This window comes from Schistocerca piceifrons, chromosome 8, assembly GCF_021461385.2.
Source record: "Schistocerca piceifrons isolate TAMUIC-IGC-003096 chromosome 8, iqSchPice1.1, whole genome shotgun sequence".
NCBI classification, from domain to species: domain Eukaryota; kingdom Metazoa; phylum Arthropoda; class Insecta; order Orthoptera; family Acrididae; genus Schistocerca; species Schistocerca piceifrons.
This window is the reverse complement of record NC_060145.1, coordinates 11,315,516-11,340,787: the sequence shown is the minus strand read 5'-3', so window position 1 is coordinate 11,340,787 and position 25,272 is coordinate 11,315,516. Positions and strand designations below refer to the sequence as shown.

At 41.3% G+C, this 25,272-nt stretch overlaps 1 protein-coding gene across 2 annotated transcripts in view; it reads right to left on the bottom strand.

Annotated features, from left to right (window-relative positions):
- The window catches only part of LOC124711125 (protein strawberry notch), a 265,197-nt gene that overhangs the window by 180,046 nt on the left and 59,879 nt on the right, over positions 1 to 25,272 (bottom strand). For both annotated transcript variants that reach the window (XM_047241011.1, XM_047241013.1), the window contains 3 exons: positions 24,039 to 24,132; positions 3,367 to 3,576; positions 66 to 241 (listed from right to left, as the gene is read on the bottom strand). In XM_047241011.1, coding sequence (XP_047096967.1) covers positions 66 to 241; positions 3,367 to 3,576; positions 24,039 to 24,132 — 480 coding nt within the window. The remainder of the gene's footprint in view (positions 1 to 65; positions 242 to 3,366; positions 3,577 to 24,038; positions 24,133 to 25,272) is intronic.

Genomic DNA, 25,272 nt, shown 5'->3' with positions numbered 1-25,272 from the left:
TAACTTCACAGAATTTTCTGTACACACACATAACAACATACAATAATATATTGTAATATATTTACTTTGTTAAGTGCGTGCACTTCGATTTTGTTGGCTCCGATATCTCTCAGATCCCTCTCTGCATCATATTTCAGATCATTTGATACAGAAACCCAGATAGCCCTTTTTCTTCCCTTCAAGTAGTTCTCAAAGATTATTCCAGCTATTGTCCTGCCCTTACCGACTCCAGCTCCATCACCTACAACAAGCAGAAAGGAAAAGAATCATTTACTTTTGAGAAATATATTTACCACAGTCTAAAAATTAGATTGTAAACGAAAGTAAGAAGGAGAAGTAAGATGATAAAATCATCACTTCACCCAAAACATAACAATCAACATCAGCCATTGTGTATGCTGCATTTTCTGTTGGAATGTGGATTCAATTCTGAGGCATTCTCTGTCAATAAGGTTTGCCTGAATATAACATTCATACGACAACCACTACATATTAAAAAGAGGTCATACCAACAGTTCACGAATTTTCTCAAGACACGGAAACTTTGCGAAATCTCCAATTTGATCCTGTCCTATATTGAATTCATTTGTTTTCTGATTCAACATTCAAAATTTTTTATAGAACCTCAATGGTATTTCTGCATGACTTAGTGATCTGGAAGAACCGGTAACCTAAACTATTAATACCTACCAAGACATGCCACGAAAATGTGACAAAAAAATTATGTACTTCATTGCAAATTTAGCCTCTGTCATCACACAGTATTGGCTACAGTCAAATTAACTTTCCTACTTATTATTAAATATCTCCCCTAATGTGATGCCCCAGAACTTGACACTATCCTAAACTTTCAATAGTTTTCTTTAGGCATGATCCTTTGTAATGTGACTGCTAATTTATTTTCCTCTCGTGCTGAGTGAGCTGCCTTTCCCCTATCTCCACCCCTCCCCTCCCCAATGTGGGACTATTAGTTTATAATGCTAGGAGAGTGTATCTACTTTTGTGTGTGTCTATCGGTAGCACTGTCATTTCTTCTAAATGTAACTATTGGTCAGCACTTCTACCTCACACTTTTATATTTTCATCAAACATCTGTAATATTATTTCACCACTCCTCAAATACAATCTCACTGTAGATGTAAAACACACAAAACACACTGGAGTGTAATCAATCAAGCAGAGTTTGGAAGTGGCTAAATCACAATGGACAACTTACACATAATGAACAAAATTATAAAATGAGTACAATTTACTGATTTTCCTGGAAGTCCGATTTTGAGAAAGCCTTTGACTTAAGTTTCAACAAAATCTGTACTGACAGCCCCCGAAAGACAAGGCAACTATTTAACCTAAGTTGTAATACTAAAGCATACAATGTTAACAACTAGCATCAGATCTGATCAGAATAATAGGAAACGAAGAATTGAAAGAGGAATGAAGCGGTCCTAAAGAAGATTTCAGATTCTTCAACAGGTAAAGTGAGGAAGAATATGGTTTAATGGAACACAGTTGAGTAACCATTGTTAAGCTGATAACATTATTCTGTTGCCTCTGTTACAGATTAAGTTCAGCAAACAATCAAAGAACTCATTAGAGCAATTCCAAAAACTTAGGACTCAAAATCAATTACAAAAAGACTAACCTGATTTTTAATCAACATAATTAAAAGATATTAGTCAAATTAACTACAAAGTCACAGAACCAGCTGACAATTTTTTATCTTTAAGACAGTCAAAGTTAAGAACTGGATCAAGATTGAAAGAAACATGCAGAGAGGCTCTAGTGCTTTCAAGAAACTACATTATTTTTCAAAACTGAGCTTCTGAAGTATTCAAAAGGGAAAGGTTAGGAGCAACATGTATTAGCAGTTTTGACTTATGGGAGTGCTACTGGGACTTTAAATACGAAAACCATTAAAAACCTGAGGGTCACTCAGTGAGCGACTAAAAGCAGTAACTCGGGAACTCTGCAATAGGGCACTAACAACAGCATGGTGCCGAAAGGCATAGGATCAAAAGTAAATTTAATGTGACAATCTGACACGCTCGATTAAGCAGTACTTGCTACATGCAGCTACTGTCTACTGAAACTACAGTCTCTTACAATGCAGAAGAGAGCAGCTGCCCCTTCGGAACAGAGATGGACGAACTTTCTCCATACAGAACACTTAATACAATGGCCTATTGCTTATACCGCATTGACGGGCTGTGCCGAGTGTGGTGGGCAGAGAGTGAAAAGAGGCAGGAGGAGGGAGGGAGCGTCGTCGAAAGGTGGCTGACGGCTCAGAGAGGGCAGTGGATGTGAGGGATAGGAATGCCGAGGGGAGGGGGGGCAGTAGATGGAGGTGGCAGGTACAGGGAATAGAAATGTGAAAATAGCACTATACTGATGAGTTCATGTTGTGACAAAGGATTTGTTGCAAGGATAAATCCTATCTGTGCACTACAGAGGCAGCAGAGCCCCCTGTGAAAGCAGTTGTGCCATTTACCACATCTGCTCCAATTTCTACCCAGCATTTTACTTCGGTACGACTACCATGAAACTGCGGCCGCGAGCAGAGTTAATCACCCAGTCTCAGAACATGCTTCTGAGCGCAATGAGCTAGTTCTCAATGGCTGCTTCACAACACGTGCCATCTGGATCCTCCCCTCCGGCACCAGCATTTTTGAACTCTGCAGAGGAGAACTACCCTTGGCGCATGTGCTCTGGTCCCATAACCCTCTTGCCTTCAATCTTCACCAATTCCCCACACCCACAACCTCTACCTGACAGTCTCCCCTTTCTTCGCCCTCCCAATCCACACCACCACACTACTGACGACATGCAAGGCATGAACTCACCAGCTCCGGTGTCCATGTGTCACATTCCTACCCCATGCACCTGCTGGCTCCCCTACCCATATTGCTACACCACACGCCTGCTGCTTCCCTCAGAGCCGTCAACCACCCTTTCCTGAACAGACCTCCTGTCTCTTTTCCTATTTTCTCCCTCTACCCATCTCACTCGACACACCTCATCATCGCAGACTACCTGCCAAACTGCAATTATTTTGTGTTCAGCTGGCACAATGCAAGTTTTGTGTGTGTGTGTAAAGGGTGTGGGGAGGGGGGGAGGGGGGGGGAGGGGCAGGGCTGCATGTGCTTACATAGGTATGTGTACTCTAGCTCTTTCAAGGATTTGTCCAAAAGCCAGGAAATTATCACTGTTTTTGTGTGCCTTTTGAAAACTTGAAATCTCCACTATTTGGTAGGTTTTCTCCTTTACTCCTAAAGATTAACTAAAATTACATTTAGGAAGAAATTTTTTTAACTATATTTCAGAATATGAGTATTATCAGATAAAAATTAACTTGCTGAAGTACCATACCTATAAGAAAGCCAGCCCGGGTTCCATCAGGTAGGAAATGCTCGTGCTGCTGGGAGGCGTAGGTTATAGCCTCGAGCTGAAGAGCTGACAGAGCCCCGGAGCGAATCGTTTCATCAGGCAGTGACACGGTGTACCACACATCCGTTGGTTCTACACTGGACAGTGATGCAGTTTCCACAACAGGATCTGGATGTTTCCTTCCCAGTTTCACTGTTTAAAAAACAGAACAAATCAAACACGTGCACAAAAAATGGATGTATACATTTACGATTTGTAACTTTTTTCTGCAACTTCTTCTACAAAAACAATGTGCTAACGGGGACTACACATAATCTTAAAGTGTAAAAACAAGAGGTATTTTTTAGGTTAATGACCACATTACAATTGACACCTGCACCGACATCCATACTCTAAAAGCACATTACAGTGTGTGGTGATGCGTACTTCTGATACCACTATCTTTAGCTCTCTTTCAAGTAAAGTTCGGAAACCGCGCATGGGAAAAACAACTGTTGATAAACCTCTGTATGAGATTGATATCTGTCACTTTCTCGTTGCAGTAATTTCACGAGACATCTGTGGGGAAGTAATACATCACCCGACTCTTTTAGAGTGCTCTCAGGACAATGACAGTAAACCTCACCATGATGCTCAACACCTCTCTCATAGTGTCTGCCACCAGAGTTTGTTGAGCACCTCCGTAACACTCTCGCGTCGAGTAAAAGATCCTGAGACAAAACACGCTGATTGTCATCAGATCTTCTCTGTAACTTCTATCGATCCTGCTAGGTAAGGTTCCCGACTAATACCAAGCCACTTCTTTGGTGGCTTAATTACATTTCCTAAACGTTTTCCCAGTGAATCTGTCTCACACCTGTTTTTTTCCACTGTTTGTTTTACATTGCCATTCCAGAAGGTTACTGGTAGGATTTTTCAGTACCTACTGTTTCCAGCAATTTGTCACCAACAGCGTAATCTAATATCAGCGTATACTCTTTGCCTATTTATGAGCAATATGTTACATATCCCCCCCCCCCCCATGAACTATGGACCTTGCCGTTGGTGGGGAGGCTTGCGTGCCTCAACAACACAGACAGACGTACTGTAGGTGCAACCACAATGAAGGGGTATCTGTTGAGAGGCTGGACAAACGTGTAATTCCTGAAGAGGGGCAGCAGCCTTTTCAGTAGTTGCAGGGGCAACGGTCTGGATGATTGACTGATCTGGCCCTGTAACACTAACCAAAACGGCCTTGCTGTGTGGTACTGCGAACGGCTAAAAACAAGGGAAACTACAGCCGTAATTTTTCCCGAGGGCATGCAGCTTTACTGTATGATTAAATGATGATGGTGTCCTCTTCGGTAAAATATTCCGGAGGTAAAATAGTCCCCCATTCGGATCTCCGGGCGGGGACTACTCAAGAGGATGTCGTTATCAGGAGAAAGAAAACTGGCGTTCTACAGATCGGAGCGTGGAATGTCAGATCCCTTAATCGGGCAGGTAGGTTGGTTAGAAAATTTAAATAGGGAAATGGATAGATATAGTGGGAATTAGTGAAGTTCGGTGGCAGGAGGAACAAGACTTTTGGTCAGGTGAATACAGGGTTATAAATACAAAATCAAATAGGGGTAATGGAGAAGTAGGTTTAATAATGAATAAAAAAATAGGAGAGCGGGTAAGCTACTACCAACAGCATAGTGAACGCATTATTGTGGCCAAGATAGACACGAAGCCCATGCCTACTACAGTAGTACAAGTTTATATGCCAACTAGCTCTGCAGATGATGAAGAAATTGATTAAATGTATGATGAGATAAAGGAAATTATTCAGGCCGTGAAGGGAGACGAAAATTTAATAGTCATGGGTGACTGGAATTCGACAGCAGGAAAAGGAAGAGAAGAAAACGTAATAGGTGAATATGGATTGGGGTTAAGAAATGAAAGAGGTAGCTGCCTGGTAGAATTTTGCACAGAGCATAACTTAATCATAGCTAACACTTGGTTCACAAATCATGAAAGAAGGTTGTATACATGGAAGAACCCTGGAGATACTAGAAGGTATCAGATAGATTATATAATGGTAAGACAGAGATTTAGGAACCAGGTTTTAAATTGTAGGACATTTCCAGGGGCAGATGTGGACTCTGACCACAATCTATTGGTTATGAACTGTAGATTAAAACTGAAGAAACTGCAAAAAGGTGGGAATTTAAGGAGATGGGACCTGGATAAACTGACTAAACCAGAGGTTGTACAGGGCTTCAGGGAGAGCATAAGGGAACAATTGACAGGAATGGGGGAAAGAAACACAGTAGAAGAAGAATGGGTAGCTTTGAGGAATGAAATAGTGAAGGCAGCAGAGGATCACGTAGGTAAAAAGACAAGAGCTAGTAGATATCCTTGGGTAACAGAAGAAATATTGAATTTAACAGATGAAAGGAGAAAATATAAAAATGCAGTAAATGAAGCAGGCAAAAAGGAATACAAACGTCACAAAAATGAGATCGACAGGAAGTGCAAAATGGCTAAGCAGGCTTGGCTAGAGGACAAATGTAAGGATGTAGAGGCTTATCTCACTAGGGGTAAGATAGATACTGCCTACAGAAAAATTAAAGAGACCTTTGGAGAAAAGAGAACCACTTTCATGAATATCAAGAGCTCAGGTGGAAACCCAGTTCTAAGCAAAGAAGGGAAGGCAGAAGGTGGAAGGAGTATATAGAGGGTCTGTACAGGGGCGATGTCCTTGAGAACAATATTATGGAAATGGAAGAGGATGTAGGTGAAGATGAAATGGGAGATATGATACTGTGTGAAGAGTTTGACAGAGCACTGAAAGACCTAAGTCAAAATAAGGCCCCAGGAGTAGACAACATTCCATTAGAACTACTGACAGCCTTGGGAGAGCCAGTCCTGACAAAACTCCACCATCTGGTGAGCAAGATGTACAAGACAGGCAAAATTCCCTAAGACTTCAAGAAGAATATAATAATTCCAATCCCAAAGAAAGCAGGTGTTGACAGATATGAAAATTACCGAACTATCAGTTTAATAAGTCACAGCTGCAAAATACTACCGTGAATTCTTTACAGACGAATGGAAAAACTGGTAGAAGCTGACCTCGGGGAAGGTCAGTTTGGATTCCGTAGAAATGTTGGAACATGTGAGGCAATACTGACCCTACGACTTATCTTAGAAGATAAAGGAAAGGCAAACCTACATTTCTAGCATTTGTAGACTTAGAGAAAGTTTTTGACAATGTTGACTGGAATACTCTCTTTCAAATTTTGAAGGTGGCAGGGATAAAATACAGGGAGCGAAAGGCTATTTACAATTTGTACAGAAAGCAGATGGCAGTTATAAGAGTCGAGGGACGTGAAAGAGAAGCAGTGGTTGGGAAGGGAGTGAGACAGGGTTGTAGCCTCTCCTCGATGCTATTCAATCTGTATATTGAGCAAGCAATAAAGGAAACAAAAGAAAAGTTCGGAGTAGGTATTAGAATCCATGGAGAAGAAATAAAAACTTTGAGGTTCGCCGATGACATTGTAATTCTGTTAGAGACAGCAAAGGACTTTGAGAGCAGTTGAACGGAATGGACAGTGTCTTGAAAGGAGGGTATAAGATGAACATCAACAAAAGCAAAACGAGGATAATGGAATGTAGTCGAATTAAGTCGGGTGATGCTGAGGGAATTAGATTAGGAAATGAGACACTTAAAGTAGTAAAGAAGTTTTGCTATTTGGGGAGCAAAGAGAGGATATAAAATGTAGACTGGCAATGGCAAGGAAAGCGTTTCTGAAGAAGAGAAATTTGTTAACATCGAGTATTGATTTAGGTGTCATAAAGTCGTTCTCAAAGTATTTGTATGGACTGTATCCATGTATGGAAGTGAAACATGGACGATAAATAGTTTAGACAAGAAGAGAATAGAAGCCTTTGAAATGTGGTGCTACAGAAGAATGCTGAAGATTAGATGGGTAGATCACATAACTAATGAGGAGGTATTGAATAGAATTGAGGAGAAGAGGAGCTTGTGGCACCACTTGACTAGAAGAAGGGATCGGTTGGTAGGACATGTTCTGAGGCATCAAGGGATCACCAATTTAGTACAGGAGGGCAGCGTGGAGGGTAAAAATCATAGAGGGAGACCAAGAGATGAATACACTAAGCAGATTCAGAAGGATGTTGGCTGCAGTAGGTACTGGGAGATGAAGAAGCTTGCACAGGACAGAGTAGCATGGAGAGCTGGATCAAACCAGTCTCAGGACTGAAGACCACAACAACAACATGTTACATATATTAATGTTCTCAGTCTGCTGCCAGCTGCTTCACCAATCGTCAATCCTCTACAATCTCGTGGTGTTGTAATCTTCCTACAGACAACAGCATTGGCTAGTAATGGTCCTATTGCACATCCTTTGGATATTCCCTAAGTTGCTTTTACACTTGTTGATTTTGTTCCACTACTCATATTTTGTTCTCTAAATGACAGTGTGGAAATGTGTCAAATGCCTTCAAGAATTCGAGAAATGTGGCATCTATGCAAGTGCCTTTGTCTACAGAGCTGCGTATCTCATAGACAAACAAATCGTGTTGATTTTTACAAGATCTCTGTTTGTGGAATGCATGCATTTTCATTCCCCAAAAAGTCATAATTCTTAAGCATAAAACATATCCCACAATTCTACAACATATTGATGTCAGCAATATAGGCCTATAACAAAGCATGTTTCATGTTTGTCTGTCTAACCTTATCGAAGATGTGAATTATATGCTTTTTTCCCCGCATTTTTCCAGTGAACTACGATAAACTATTGTTACAAGAGGAGCAAATTCTTTCACATAATGTCTCTAGAAGCTCACTGGCATCTCATCTGGTCCTGTTGCCTTTTCACCATTGAGAAGTTTTAGGCAATTTTCTATTCCTTGGTGGCTTATGTCAATGTCTGCCATTTTGACATTCGTGTCATGATTGAAAGGATGAGCTATTTTATGGTGATCTACGGTGAAACGATTTTGAAGACCAAATTCAGTACTTCAGCCTTCTCTCTGTCATGTTCTGTTCTGACGCCAGTATGGTCACTCAGAGACCGAGTACTTGATTTCAATCCACTTACTGACTCTAAGGAAGTTCAAAACTTCTTACATTTCTTAATCATTAGGCAAAAACTTTACTTTGAAACGCATTGAATGCTCCTCAAATTACTCTCCTCAGGCTTACTTTAGTTTAATTCAGCTTTTGTTTGTCTAACAGGCTTTGATGTCACTTAAAGTGGGACGGAGCTGTCTTTGCTTTTGCAGTAAATTTCTAACGCAGCTATTGAACTACAGTGGGTCCTTTCCATTCCTCACAACCTTGCCTGTCACATACTTGTCCAACACATATTGTAGAATACTTTTAAGTTTTATCCTTATGTGCTCCATATCTTCAACCTCATCCTTAGAGTTGAATATTTGATGTTGACTGCTTAAATTCTCTGCAATTTGTACCCTGTCACTATCGCTAACTGAAAATATTTTCCTATCTTTTTTTCAACATCCTGTGTAACATCCATGGTCATTGATGCTACTGCAGCCTTATGGTGCCCTCGTTGATATTAACTGATTTGAACAGTTCGGGTCTGTTAGTTACTAGAAGGTCTAAAGGCATTGTCTCATGTGTTTGTCTTTAATGATCTGCACAAAGTAATTTTCAGATAAAACATACAGAACAATCTCACCTGAATCACTTTCTCTGGCACCAGTTTGACTGCAGGACTCTCCCATTCCACTGCCAGCAAGTTCAAGTCTCCCCTTATTATCATATAGTGATTAGGAAAGTAACTCATGAAACTATCCAAGTTGTCTAAGTGCTCTGCCTCTACAGCTCCTGAAGCCGGTGGGCTAGAAAATTATGCAAAGATCACATTTGACCCACCTTTGATGCTTATCTTTACCTCACTAGATACGACAGCTCTTTACAGTCAATTAATATAGTGGCACCTAGACTGTACCTTAAATATATATTTCAATCTGAATTATGTATTTTGCTGTTGTTCATTTCCATCTCCTGCCTGTAATATTATGTGGGTATTGTTACATTTAAAAAGTGAGACTGAGTTACTATGGATGCTCCTGCAGTTTACTAATAACACATTTTTTCTTTTCCCAATCTGTGAGGATGAACATTCTTGAGAATAATGTGGCTGATCTGTCTCCGATTTCCACAGGCAATTACTCTTTGATCTGAAGGAGGTGCTGCTCTGACAAAAAAACGTGGAAATCATACATACTCTGCTACCTGAGTAGCCACTTCGTTCACTCAATTCTTGATCCAACAGCAGAGGTCAAGACATTCACAACCCAAACCATAGCAGAATCATCTGAGCCTCTGTTTAGACCATCCACTCCTCTCCAAACCAGAAGACTGTGATCAATGCTAGAAATAGTGAAGTGAGAGTTCTCCAGACCAGAGGACTGTGATCAGTGCTATAAATAGTAAGGTGGGAGTTCACACCTCGTATGCGATGCTAGCTACCTTTGCCAACTCACCAACTCAGCTGACAGCCGAAACAAACTGACGATAGCCTGAGAACCCAAAGCGGCAAGTTTTACTCACGCCGACAAGAGCTACTATGGGGCACCGGTTGCATTCAGAGCGTTCAACAGTCACTGCGGAGCCTCATCCACACGTCTGACGAGACCTCCCGGCAGATGTACCGAGTGTCTACTCAGCTTCTTTCCTAATGTGCCTGTTATTTCTCTGAGGGGCTCCATTACCTGCTAGATACAGGAGTCTCAACTACTGACAAACACTCTCTGTGTTTGTCTGGAAGTGGCAAAAAGAAAAAAAAAAAAAATCACACACTATTACACTGATTTTCATCAACTGGAACTGTGTAAAAATCACTGAAAACTGGAAAATTTTTAATAGAATTACAACAAGCTAAACATCAAGATTCAGGCAATCCATGAAACTACTAAGTTTATTTGCTGAAAATCTATAGAATATTGAATTGCAAGCCAAAACATTTGCTGAACTGCTAACTTCCCATGGAAATACAAAAATAACTTGGAAGAAATAAGAGGTGTGTGTGTGTGTGTGTGTGTGTGTGTGTGTGTGTGTGTGTGTGAAGTAACAAGAAATTGTAATTGCTTGTATAGAATAAATGAGCCTGTGATTTCCAATTTATCAACTAAAACAATGAAAATTATTACACAAGTTTCTATGATCTTGAAAGCCCTGGATGGAATACAAACACTGGAAAGAGAACGCGCGCGCACCCACACACGGACTCGTGTACGCACAGGGTGCCCACCAGGGTAAAGTGGCAAGTGCTGTGGTACATGGCATCGAACAAGGCACTCATCTAGCTTGAAAGTTCAGATGAAAAATACACAGTATAATAGAGCCTACTAGACTGGCATGACCTGTCTAAGTTGTACGGCACGCCACGCCACTGTCAGACGAATATGCAGCATGCCACGCCACTGTCAGACGCTTATGGTGTACTCCACAGTTTGCAACACTCTATGTCTCTGCAAGTGATACTTCACGAAGCAAAGTCTGTTTCGGTTGTGCGACTTGTCTCTGAGTGTGTGAAAATGAGAGATGATCCTGAGTTCACAATTCATTTTGTTGGGCTTGTTGAGAAATATCTAAGTATTTACAGTCACAGTGGTGCCAAACAGAGCAACAGGAATGCTATTACTGCACTCCGCCACACACCGTCAGGTGGCTTGCGGAGTATGGATGTATGTAATGTATTGCGAATACATAGAAAGAAGGATCCTTTATTGTATGATTATATGATAGGGGAACAAACACTGGTAGCAGTTACTTCTGTAAAATATCTGGGAGTATGCGTGCGGAACGATTTGAAGTGGAATGATCATATAAAATTAATTGTTGGTAAGGCGGGTACCAGGTTGAGATTCATTGGGAGAGTGCTTAGAAAATGTAGTCCATCAACAAAGGAGGTGGCTTACAAAACACTCGTTCGACCTATACTTGAGTATTGCTCATCAGTGTGGGATCCGTACCAGATCGGTCTGACGGAGGAGATAGATAAGATCCAAAGAAGAGCGGCGCGTTTCGTCACAGGGTTATTTGGTAACCGTGGTAGCGTTACGGAGATGTTTAATAAACTCAAGTGGCAGACTCTGCAAGAGAGGCGCTCTGCATCGCGGTGTAGATTGCTCGCCAGGTTTCGAGAGAGTGCGTTTCTGGATGAGGTATCGAATATATTGCTTCCCCCTACTTATACCTCCCAAGGAGATCACGAATGTAAAATTAGAGAGATTAGAGCGCGCACGGAGGCTTTCAGACAGTCGTTCTTCCCGCGAACCATACGCGACTGGAACAGGAAAGGGAGGTAATGACAGTGGCACGTAAAGTGCCCTCCGCCACACACCGTTGGGTGGCTTGCGGAGTATCAATGTAGATGTAGATGTAGATGTAGATGTAGATAGAGATAACATATGGGAAATATCAGAGCACATGAAATATCAGAGACAGGTACAGTAATTTAAACTTGTTTAATTTGTCTCTGGAAGAGACATAAGATACAGGACCACATTAAAGTAAAACTTCTCTGTAAATCTTTTAATTGATTTGCTGGATCTGATAAAATATTAGATCCTTTCAGTATGTAACCACACAAACACTTCTGTTAAAAGAGAACTCCACAGCACTGTTCGGAGTTCATTGTGATTTTTCTGGCTTTTAATTTAAATTCTCAAGAAGTTGTCTCTATTGTGCTGCATAGATTACTTTGAATGTACTCAACCATCAATCCATATAACGTTATTAAAAAAACTGATAGTTTGAACTATGACACCAATTTTATTCACGTCGAAATTTACTGAAATATCCAACAAAAGGACCTTTGACACTACCATACCGAAAGAACATTCGAAAGGCCTTCTTACCTTAAATAATCTGCAATTAAACATGTACCTTTCATTACTTAATTGTCTATGAGTTCAAGGTTTCGTTACATGTTTTGTGAGAGAAAAAGCTTCATCCTCAGTAAAATAAAAAGAAAATTTCCAGTCTTCTTCCAGTAAAGGAGTCGGTTCCAGAAGCGGGAAAGCACCTCCAAAATACACTTTACTCAAAGAACTTCCTCGCCCACCTCTGTCACAACCATACACACACACCACGCCACTACCACATACCTCCCACCCCAGGTCAGTGGGTGCTCTGCACTACTCAAATCCCGAGATCCAGTCCAGAATCTCTCCCCAAATCCATCTGTCTCCTCACTCTAATTATTCTCTGCACACATATCACACCTGTGCTTCCCAAAATCTGTAAACCTGACTGATCTCAATTCCTCACTGTAGCCAATTACTGCACTCCGACAGAAAGGATTTTGACTCTGGTAGACCGACACATCCGGTCCAACTAGCTTTCCCTGACGAGGACACGAACCGTTTCTTCTGTTCCCTCTAAATTATCAATAGCCCCTAACCTACTGGATATATGCACTGTCAATTCCAGCTTTCTATACACTAACATTCACCACACTTGTGGCCTTGCCACTGTCTAAGACTACCTCGCCTGGCAAACTGCCAAGAGATATAAGTATGTATAGATTATATATTGCAGCACACATATTTATTAGCAGAACTTGTTACACAGTAGCGCTTACAACTAATGTCACTATCGGGTCACTGCATGGGTGCAGAACGTACTTCTTGCCACAGTCAGTCTTCCATAGTACAGAGTAAATCCCTGCCCTGACTTTGCCGACTGCTCGATGTGGAAGTGTGGGGCACTTAGCAACCAGAAACATTAATTGTTGTGCAACAGAGTTGAAAAAGGGAAGAAATTAATTTTTTTCTTAAGTTCGCACCGGTACAGCCACAGGCGACACTGGGTAGACGTGGTGACACAGCTATGCAGCAGCTTTTATTACATGTAGCAACAAGCTATACCTCAGATGCAATAGTGTCTATCAGAGACTTGACAGAGCAGTTAATAAGTAACCCGTAACAAACTGTTAAGCAAACATAATGGACAGAGGATTACTGATCACTAGTAAAGAAGCAGGCCACGTTCAGTCATAACGAGTGGAGACTCACATCATTGCTCTCGTCTGTCTCCATAAAAATTGCAGTTCTCTAGTTCCAAGTTCAGTCAGTCATTAGGATCAACGGCATTCATACCAAAGCACTCGATTTGATGCTTATTACAATATATTAAATGTTCCGACACATCTTGTGAACATACTGGTTGCCGTTCCCAAAATGACAACATCCGAGTAACCACTACCACCACTCGGGGAACTTCGCACTGGCCCCTACCGTGTCGCTGATAGGGAGACTGAGGGCCTTCAGCCACCAGTACATCTCGTCGCGTTTGTCGCACCAACGCCATCATCACTGCTGGGTGAGTGGGCCATCCAGTGCGTCCGTTCCTGATCATTGCTGCAGGAACCTCTGGGTACCAAGTGCCTACCTGTCCAGTGGGGCCAGATCAGCCGACTATACAACTTCTGACAGCACAGTACATCCTGATTGGTCACTACAGGTCACAGTCATTTCCTGGAGAAGGATCGAGGATGCTGTCATGCAGTCTGCAGCCTTCATCTCACATGATGGCTTCACCAGCTATTTGGCAGCTGGCAAGACTTCTGCTGAATTGCTGACGTACCAGCTTCTATGATAGTCGCACAAGCTGAATTTCACCATGTCACTGGCATAAGGCGTAAGCTGAGCAAAGCTAAACAAATAAATATTAAATTATTAATAATGTTTCATTAGTGTCGAAAGACGTTCTACAGGTTCCACAACACAATACTGACAACATACAGGGACCCCGCTTGGTTCCCCTAAATAACTACTGTATTACAGAATTACACTTGGATCTAAACGGAACTGCACTCACCATCCATATCCTGTCATAGCTTTGCCACCATTTCTCGATTTTGGCTCCGGTACGGAAGCTGTGCCCCCTACTATGGTGGCCGCCAGCCGAGTCACCAGGAGGAGGTACAGACACGGGTCCGTGAGCTAGCAAACTGCGATTCGTCAATTTCTAGGCACTTGGGTGTGGCAGTTTACGCCGTTTGACAGAGGCGATCTTTCTTTTCCTCTTTTACCTGGAAAGTCAGTGTCCTCAGCCAGAGGACTCTGTAAGGCAGCTCCAAAGCTTTAGCTAACAGGTCTCGTGCAAAAAAAGCCGTTTCACATGGCTAGGTCTGTGAAAACATACAGAGCTAGTTTCTTATGCCATAAAGCAGATGTCAGTCACAACTATTCCATCTTCTTCCAGAGGTTCAATACGAACCCACTTAAGCAGCGGTGAGGTCATTCTACCATACCACAGGAAACAGTGTGATATGGTGTCATCCTGCAGAGGTGAGCACCGTACAATTGTGTCACGGTACAGAAACCATTGCATCCACCGGGGACACCAGCCAATGTCATCTATTCCGGGCCTCTGAAACATACTGTCCAATCTAAGGTCTGATCTCGCAGTACTGAAATTTCTGGACACACCACGAACCTATAGATCACTGCTAGGTAGAAGTGTAATTTCTGAGAAACAGACAGAGAGCCAACAAGATCCACAGACAAGTGTGCAAAACTTGCTTGGGGAGTAACGAAGTTTCCGAACAGTAGCTGTCTACTGTCTCACTTTGCACTTCTTGCAAGTCACTTTTCTGGGTCCACGAGCAGCAGGCTCTCCACACACGGGGCCAAACCTGGCGTAACTGGTGCCCTTGCAGTGCGGATACCTGGATTACTAAGTACACGTGCGTCCTCAACTACACAGCGGCACGGTGGTGTGTACGTACGTAGGTAGCTGTGACAAAGCTGGCACGTGGCTTCGCCAAAGTTCACCCTTAAGTCAGTGCCTGACACTGGTGAGTGGCACAATTGATGGGCTGCCAATCCTCACAGCATGTTCTCCAGTTCTGTATCATCATTCTAAGTGGTTACATCTCATTGAAATCTGTCCGCCAGTTATCCCGAGGCTGCAAATTTCAGTGGGCGACGGTTGGCATATGCAGCAAGTTAGCGCGCTTCAGTCAAAAATGTAATACTTTATGACCCCATAGGCAGTTACGAACTCTGCATAAAATGGTGGCCTCAAGCACGGTTTTTCTGAAGAATAGCCATACGGTTTAATAGCTCCACTGACACACAAAAGCAGAACTGCACCCATAGAATGGGCTGAAGCATTTGTAAAGATTGTCAAGGGAGGCTATGCCAACAGGATGTGTGAGCAGCGAAATCCAACTTGGATGAGGTTCACCCACAAGTTAGATGTGAGGAAATGTGCACTGTGGAGCAAGCTACAACAGCTAGGAATGGCACCCTGACGCCAGCAGTATGAGCGAGGTCATCATACCTGGGTACCCACACAGTTCTCCCACTGTCGTCGACACCAGATACTCGACCAAAGTGGCATCTGCTTCAATTTTTAGCACACGCTGGTAGCACATACCTCGAATCTGACAAAACTCACTCACATAATACTGATAACGCTTTGGTGGGATTCGGCAGCATTCCAGAGTTGGTGAAACAGAGGAAAATTTCTCCTAAATTGTCTTTGTGTTCTTCTGATAAAGGTGATGCCACTAGCACACCACCAATGTAGGTGAAAGAGGAGACTGTGCTGCTTAGCACACCAACAATAGATCTTTGAAAAGTCAGTACAACGATGCACAGCTTGTAAGACTCATATGAGTATTCAAACAGTTCATTATTGCCATTTTGTGTATATCCCCTGGTCTCACCACATCCAGCACGGAAAATACAGCACAATCAGAAAGACGACGCACAAGATTTCCATTGTTTCGTGCCAGGTGATGCTCCGGAATCGTCCGAGTATTCGATTCTCCGCAATCGCTGAACAGGTACTAACTGACTGGCTTTGCTTCCAAGTGTAGAGGGAACACCAATGTGCTTTCTGACAGTCTTCCCGTACCACTGTGTCGACGATGAGTATGAGAAAAGTAAAGGAACTGACAACATTGCAAGAGATCTGGCAACAGTGTGTTGTTCTACTTGTGTAGATCAGAGTGCTTTTCCCTTCCAGACACTCAGTCCAAGTTTCAGCTCCTTACACCATCATGTGACTTTTGAGAGTGCAATCAGTAAAGTTGTGTTTTTGTTGTGTGTTACGAAAATGGAGCAGCAGAATTTAGAGCAATGTTTTGCAATCAAGTTTTGTGTTAAACTTGGGGAATCCGCAAGTGTTTCTTTGGAAAGTTCAAACAGGCCAAAGGGAACATTTCTTATCAAGAGGACAAGTTTTTCACTGGCACAAATCACTGTTGGAAGGCCAAGAACATGCTGAAGATGAACTTCACTCACGGAAACCTTCAGCTTCAAAAACCAATGAAAACCTCAAATGTATGTGTGTTCTTGTGAAACAAGACTAATGTTTAATAATAAGGATAATGGATGACCTGTTAAACAATTTCACCACATACAAATTTTGACCGAAGATTTGCACATGCCAAAATGGTAACGTAAAACCTCACAACTGAGCAGGACACTAGAAGAAACGTGTACATTGATCATCCCAAGAGGACTGCCAATGACCACAAATGGTTTGTTCGTCTGATTGTATGTGACAATCCTGAGACAAAGCAGCCAAGTGAGGAGTAGACAATGAGACATCTTCCTCACACACACAAAAAAAAAAAAACACCTCAAATGGGTAAGTCAAAGAATTTGCTTCCTTGATAGTAGGGGTATCATGCATGAAAAATTCGTTTCCTAGGACAAACTGTCAACCACGTGTTTTACAAATATGTCCTCAAAGGCTCAAGAAAAGTGAGCCCAAACATTGCAGACAACTGTATGCTGCATCGTGACAATACCGCATGTCAAACGGCCACTTCTGTCATGGAATTTTTTTACCTTAAAAGGCATTCCTGTGGTTCCACAGTCCACTATTCACCTGATCTGTGTCCTTTTAACTTTTCTTTTCCTGAAGTTGAAAAATACCTTAAAAGGACATAATTTTGAGACTCTGGAGAACATTAAAAAAAAATGTGACCGTAATGTTAAAGGCCAAACCAGTTGAAGCCCTTCAGCACTGCTGCCAGTGTATATTTGCCGAAGGGAATTACTCTGAAGGGGACAATACTGTTTGAAAAAATAAAATCTTTGGTAGATAAAAAAATCAGTCTCATTACTTTCCTCACACAGCTTGTAATGGCATCTCAGCAGTCTGGAGTTTTCACAACTGAGCTGGCACGGTCAATGGAAGACAGGAGAGCCAGCTGTAATGGGGGCCGGTACATTTGCTGAATGAGTGATACACTGGAATTCTGTTAAAAATTTGGGCACTGCTGTGACACAAAGCACTGTCGGATCACTAAATTTAATTAGTTGGTCAGCAGATTTTACTTAAATTAATCAGTCTCAGACATCACTAGCTGTACACAATGTTGTACAACAGAAAATCCAAGCCTATAATAGGATAAATGACAATGGTGATAACAAAAAGCCACTCGAAATTTCTTCTGTAACTCAGACACAGGTTGCTAAAGCTGTTGATGGGTGGGATGGGCAGGTGGGGGTGGGGACTGGGCGTTAGGGGACTGTCTGCTGCAATTATATCTATGTTGTCAGACAACTCTCACTGCCACACGAGTACCTGTGGAAACACACACACACGTCTGAGCCCGTGTCAACTAAAAACTGTAAAAGTTGTGGCTTTCTTGAATTGTTGTATTTGTCCATCAAGTTATCATTGCTCTATTGGTTATTTTCAACCATATCAGAGAAGGAAAGTTGCTATTCACCATATAGCAGAGATGCTGAGTCACGATAGGCACAATAAAAAGATTCACACAATTAAAGCTTTCAGCGAGCGCACACACACACACACACACACACACACACACACACACACACACACACACACACACACACACACACACACAACGCAACTTGCACACAAATCTGGAGTCTCAGAGAGCTAAGACCACACTGCCAACCAGCTGGTTATTTTCAACACTCAATTTTCATACTTTGGCCGTGTACTCGTAAAGTTTACATTCTTGTATTGGGGTTGTAAGTTAATGAGCATTGCACTCTCATTTAAATATATGATTGCAAGAGTCAGCCTACAGGAACTGTGAAACGAACCCAGTAGTCCAGAACCGCATGCCACAAAGGGCGCAGATTTGCCACGAGATGGTGAAACTCACAGGCGTCTATTGTCTATTGAGGCCTAAGCGCTGTAGTGTGCGAGTGAGACAGACGAGCACCTATGTCATAGGGAAATCCAGTAGAAGCCATTTGTGACCGAGGAGACGTAGCAGTGTTAAATAGGACGGGCCTAAGATCAGCCATAATGGGAAACATTTATGAAAATTATTTAATTCTGTAGTAATGCAGGGAATGAAGCCAAGTAATTTTAATCTACCATCCTTCATAAAATTTCATGGTGATCCCAATAAAACTTGAATATTGATCATATCTATGATAGTTAAGGATTTACTGTTAAAGTGAAATTAACCAGTGACATTTCATATAGAAGCACACCAGTAAAATGACAAACGTTGTAAATATCAACTCTGTAACTTTGTGTGTTTAAAAGATATAGTAAGTTTAAATTATCAGTATTTTCAGTTAAGCATCAGATCATCATTTCCTCCACACAAAACACATTGAACCATGACAGCATGACACCTTATTGAATCATTAGGTAACAGAATATTTGTTGTAAAGTTCAGTGCATAATAGTTACTTTTGTTCTTTATTTATTTATCAGGAAGAACATTGGTGCAATGCTACTGGCTGTGACATTCAAAGCTAAGAAGGAAATTGTGTTGGTTTTATGTAAAAGAATTTAACGTTTATTATGTAACGGATTTTATTGTTACTTTATTTAGAAAGTGAAAGTGATCAAGCTTTGATTATTTAAACATGTTAAAATGAAAAATAATGTCGAATAAGCTGTACTCAATCAGATGGATGGCTTGAGGAAAGGGAACTGCCCTAGTTAGTTGAGTGTGGACGTTCAGCACACGGGAAAAGCGGCCGACGGGCAGAGGGGGGAGTGCTGGTGGAAACGCAAAAGCAGTCAGTTCGGCTGGAGACACCAAAGGCACAGTTCGGATTGAGAGGCGAAAGTGAACAGTCGGTCTTTAGGCAGCTAGGAAGTGAAACGACTAAGAAAATTTCGCATTGTGTGGTATCACGGGACTTAGTCTCTGAGCGGTGAGCGCCTGGTGTGAACTCTAATTTTTCATGTAGTTAAGGAGGTGGACTACTGGACTTGTGTTTTCGCGATGAGATTGTGAAGGATCAAACTGTGTCAAATGGATATGTGCCCGAGTGTAACAGAAACTCTAAATACAACCACTTTCACTATTAGTTTGCTTTCTGAATAAACATTATTCTAACCAAATTGGAACTGTGTGACCTACATCGTTTATGGGTCGTTAATTTAGTTCGTGATATTATTATTACTGTTATTATATGTTATGTTAACTTTGTATTTCGAAACTTGCCATCAGACAGACAATTTAACCAAAGGATCACAAATGTCTAATTTTGGGCACGTAATGCAATACGTGCAGTTCAATGCATAGACGAGTTTGAGCCAAGACACTTTGACGAAGAGGAACTGCATGTGAGCCCGAACATCTCTGGGATATTAGCTTGCAGGGTCACCATTCGTGGGATACAAATATGCATCAAATATGTACGAGTAGATACCAGCTTCTTCCAGTTGTAGAGATGGAAACTGTCCTCGCAACAATGTCTCGAAAGCCACAATCTTCCCGTAGGCGTCCTCTGCACCTCGCTCTTTACCCTGTTAATCTGCACTAACATTGTCCTCTTCACAGTCTCTCACCTCCTCCGCTTCATGCCTTGATCCCCCCCCCCCCTCCCCCCCTCCCATAGCCACTTTACTCTGTATCACACGCAGCTGCCCCTGCTGGTGTCACAGGAAGCTTACTATTGACGTATTCCTCTCCCAATCCCTGGCTGTCTTTCCCTCCCATACAGATACTCTTCCCCCTGTCACCCCCTACTTCCATTCTCCTCTCTCATCTGCATCTACATACTCCATAGACCAAAGTAAGGTGCTCGGCAGAAGGTATCCTGTACCATTACTAGTCATTTTCTTTCCTGTTCCACTCACAAATAAAGCGAGGAAAAAACGTCGGTCTTTATACCTCCGTACTAACGCTAATATTACCTTCATGTTCCTTATATAAAATGTATGTTGGTGGCAGCAGAATCGTTCTGCAGTCAGTCTTAAATGCCAGTCCTCTAAATTTTCTCAATAGTGCTCCTCGAAAAGAATGTCACCTACCCTCCAGTGAATCCCATTCAGGTTCCTGAAGCATCTCCGTAATACTTGTTTCTCATCTGAACCTACTAGTCACAAATCTAGCAGCCCGCCTCTGAATTGCTTCAACAGATTCCTTTAATCCGACCTGGTGCAGATCCCAAACACTTAAACTGTCACTACTGTCCTATATGATGTCTCCTTTACAGATTAGTCAAACTTTCCTAAATTATCCCAATAAAACAGTCGATCACCTCCCAATAAAACAAAATTGACCATTTGCCTTCCCTACTACAATCCTTACACAGCCATTCAATTTCATTTCATTTTGTACCACTTCGCAATGTTACGCCCATATATTTAATCGACGCAACTGCTTCAAGCAGCATACTACTGTGCTGTACTCTTAACATTGTGGGTCAATTTTTCTTTTGATCTGCATTAACTTACTTTTTTTGACTGCTGCTCACCCTGTCTGCCACATAATTTATGTATATAGGAAATAACAGTGACCCTACTGACACCACGTTAGGGCACTCCCAACGATATCCTCACATCTGACGAATACTCGCCGTTGAGGCAACATACTGGGTTCTGTTACTTAAGAAGTCTTCAATCTACTCACATAAAACCTACTCCGTACTCTCGTACCTTACAGAACTTTAACAGTCAGCAGAGTGGCACTGTGTGGAACACTTTCCGGAAACCTGGCAACACAGCACCCACAGTTTGCAGGATACCATGTGAGTAAAGGCAAGACGAGTTTCACACGAGCAACGCTTCCTAAAAAAGCTCTTATTTCTGGACAAAAGCTTTTCCATGTCACGGAACTTTATTACGTTCGAACTGAGAATATGTCGTAGAATTCTCCAGCAAACGGATGTTCAGGATATTGGTCTGTAATATTATGGGTCTGTTCTTTTACCCTTCTTACAGACAGGAGTCGCCCGCACATTTTTCCAGTTGCTCGGAATTTTGCGCTGGGCGACAGACTTACAGTAAATGCAAACTAAAAGTAAGGGGCCGGTGCTGCAGAGTACGCTTTGTAAAACTGAATAAGGATTCCAACAGGACCTGGCAACTTATTTGCTTCCAATTCTTCCAGTTGTTTCTCTATACTGAGGACACTTATTACTACGTCCTCTGTACGGGAGTCCGTTCGACGGTAGACATCTGTATGATTAATTGAACGCGAAATTTAAAACTTCGCCTTTACTTTTGCTACTGTCTCCTGCCATGCCAGACTGGACAACGAGTGACCAGACAGAATCCTCAGAAGTTTTTGTTAACTTTTACCTGTCGCCATTTCCACGTTCTCCTTTGACTCAGAATGCAACGGCCTTTGCTCTCTTAACATATTTTGGATTTTGTTGTTAAGACACGGTGAGTCTTTAACATCCTCAATCCACTAACTCTATGCATTCTTCTCCAGAGTATGATTTGCAATCCGTTTAAACTTTGCCCGTAACTCCTCTATGTTCATCATACTGGAACTAAGTGACGTCAATTCACTGTCAAACTCCCCAATATACGACCCATCAAAGCAGCCAGCTGCAGTGTCATGATAATGTAGCCAGCTAAGAATTGGGAAAAAGTGTGTGTGTGTGTGTGTGTGTGTGTGTGTGTGTGTGTGTGTGTGTTGAGAGAGAGAGAGAGAGAGAGAGAGGGAGGGGGGGGGGGAGGTAGGGGGGGCTAAAACACTAAAAGAAATCATATACAAATTTTAGTTGAGAAAGAAATACAAAGCTAATGGCAGTACTATCACAGTACAGTACAGTTAAAAGTTACATTACATAAAATGTAATACCAACATAGAATGCTACAATCCTGCAGTAAGGTACTTATAAAATAAAATAAAGTAAAATAATATTTGCAAGAAATTCAAAGGATGTGATGTAAATGTAGTGATAGATAAAAAAGTATAAAAATATTTTGAAATATTACGATATTTTAAAATAATAAGTAGCACAAGAAGTGGGAAAATGGGCCATAATAATCAGCCCCACTTGCTTAGTACTCTGGAAGCGTATTTATGGCTGGGTCAGAATATTATTATTTATTTACTTATTGGCAATATCTATAGGGCTAAATATCTTGTTAGTCTACTGCCTCCTTTAAGGTACACAAATACCTTGAGTATGCAACTGTTGCTTGAATAGTAGTATAAGAGAATAAAAATTTGAGGACTATCTTGCAATAAGGTATGGTTCTGAATGTAGGCATGGAATAAGTGTTACTTGTTAAGACAATCCCCAACAAGGTACTGGCTTCTATAATTTAAGTTAAGCAGAGGCATAACAGTCCAACAAGGTACTGGCTTCTATAATTTAAGTTAAGCAGAGGCATAACAGTCGTAAATTATGAGTAGACCAAACTTGTACAGTGTGCATAGTTAAACGAATACTCCTAAAATATTATTCATAACGACATATTTTATTGTCTCGAAAGTGCAATTCATCAACTGTAAATAACAAGGAGAGAAATATATGGAAGTTACCAAAAAAGAAGGTAGCATGTATGAAAAATATAAAGCACATACATTCTTGATTATAGTATTTAACAGGTGAAAGGACAAGTGAAAAAAATAATCTATATAAGTACAGTAAAAAGGCTGACAAACTACAAACAAGACGAGCTGGAAATTTTCGAGTAATTCATCGAAAAAATTGAAGCAAAACTTCTCTCTAAAATCTAACTGTTCATTAAGGAGAGACAATGGTTCCTTTATATGATGAATATAGATTTCTAGTTCCTCCAAATTATTAACTAACACTCCTTTAGGGGCCATGTGAAGAACTTTGAGGTATATCTTCTTTGGAATGCTTGTTTGGAACACTGCGCTGACTGGACACCAATTTATATCCAGCTGTTCTTAAAGTATGTTCACAGTATCTAATTTGAAAATTCCTCACTGTCCTACCTGTACAACATATAAAACATCTCTTTTTTCTATGACTTAACATCTAATAATCACAAATTTTTCAGATGAACTCCATGGAATGGAATAACATCTCACAACCATCGGCTGTTAGTGACATTATGCCATGGGCAATGGGCGGAGCTTTCGCTATTAAACTGTGAGTGCCTGAGACTTAGTGAGCAGCATTGTTCATGCCTCTCTACCATCTCCTGCTGTCGCCAAGGATATATCAGCCATACTTTCATATTATTTTATTCTTATGAATGTATTCATGTCCTTCGACCTCTAAGAAAATGTATTACCTTCTTTTTGCAGAGTAAATATAATCTAATGATGACCCTAAAGAGATCAAAACCAATCACCACATGAAATAAATAACTTACATGTGATCAAGACTGTTTTCATCCAAATAATTTTACAACTGTATGTGTATCAATTTGAAACCAAAGCAATCTTCAAACACGGGTAGCTTGAAAATTTTTATGAAGAAGTACTTACACTTTGAAGGCATGTAGTCTGCATATGTCTCGGCCACACCCATTTCTTCGTCATCGACCTCCTCCTCCTCGTGGACACCACTTAGGGCATTCATCTATAAAACCAATCAATTACAGTGAACTAAACTATCAAGTTCTAGAATAGGAACATCAACATCCGTAAATACTAATTACCACTTTTTTGTCATCCATAAGTTCTTAGCATAGTTTACTGCAAGAAACATTGTGAAACTAAGATAAAAATAAATGACTCATTGTTCTGCAATTCAATTACTAAATTAAAGAAATTATATTATAAACATATTGTAATGAGTTTTATTAATTTTTTTAGTTCAAAAATGGCAAAAAATTGTTATCTCCTAAGTCACATTAGGACAGTGATCAGAAAATGGTGACAGTTCAAAAATAGTCCTAAACATGCAGTTTATTAGTTGTTATTTTTTTCCAACGAAATGTGAGTGCAGACCTGCCGTAGGTACGGTTTCATGGCAATATATGCCGATAAAATTCTTCCAGGCTTCCAGCCGTGTCAAGCGATATAAGATCCAACGGTTCTTAACCTAGTGCTCATCGGCCCCTGTCAAGGTGATTGTCGAATGACTGCTGCTGCCGTCCTTACACAGCCGTGCTGCCTTCAGTAAAATCAGTGCTGCTCACTCTCGCAGCATATCTGGCAATGTTTACACTGCGCACCTGCAGTGCCCACTTCAACCTTCCAACAGTCGGGTTCCAACTGTGCCTCGCTGCAGGCTGCCAGCTTCAGTGCGAGCGCTGCCACAAATATTTATCTTTATCGCTTCTCCCGTGATGTTATCCCGGGAACTACTAGTGTGTATAACGAGAGATGTCTCGTCGATGAAATACAGCATCCATTTTGTAGAGTGTATTCTGATACTGTTGATTTTTCAGTATACCGTAGGCGAAAACATCTCTCGTGCTCTACACAGCACTGTTCAATAGGTCGCGCAGTCTGTCTGACTTTTTTATGACACAGTATTGCATTCGACAGGACCCTAAATAAAGACAGCAGCCTGGGGCTAATCACAGCTCAGATCCCAGCTGTCAGAACGTTGAAGTGGGCGCACAATGAAAACGTTACTGTATCAGGGTGTAAACGTGGACAAGGAAAAAAAATTCCCGGATTTCCCGGTTAAAAATAAACTTTCTCCCGGGTGACAGTATATTTTCCCTTATCAATCCTTTGAATGGTTATGGTTTTATATACGGGTGTACAA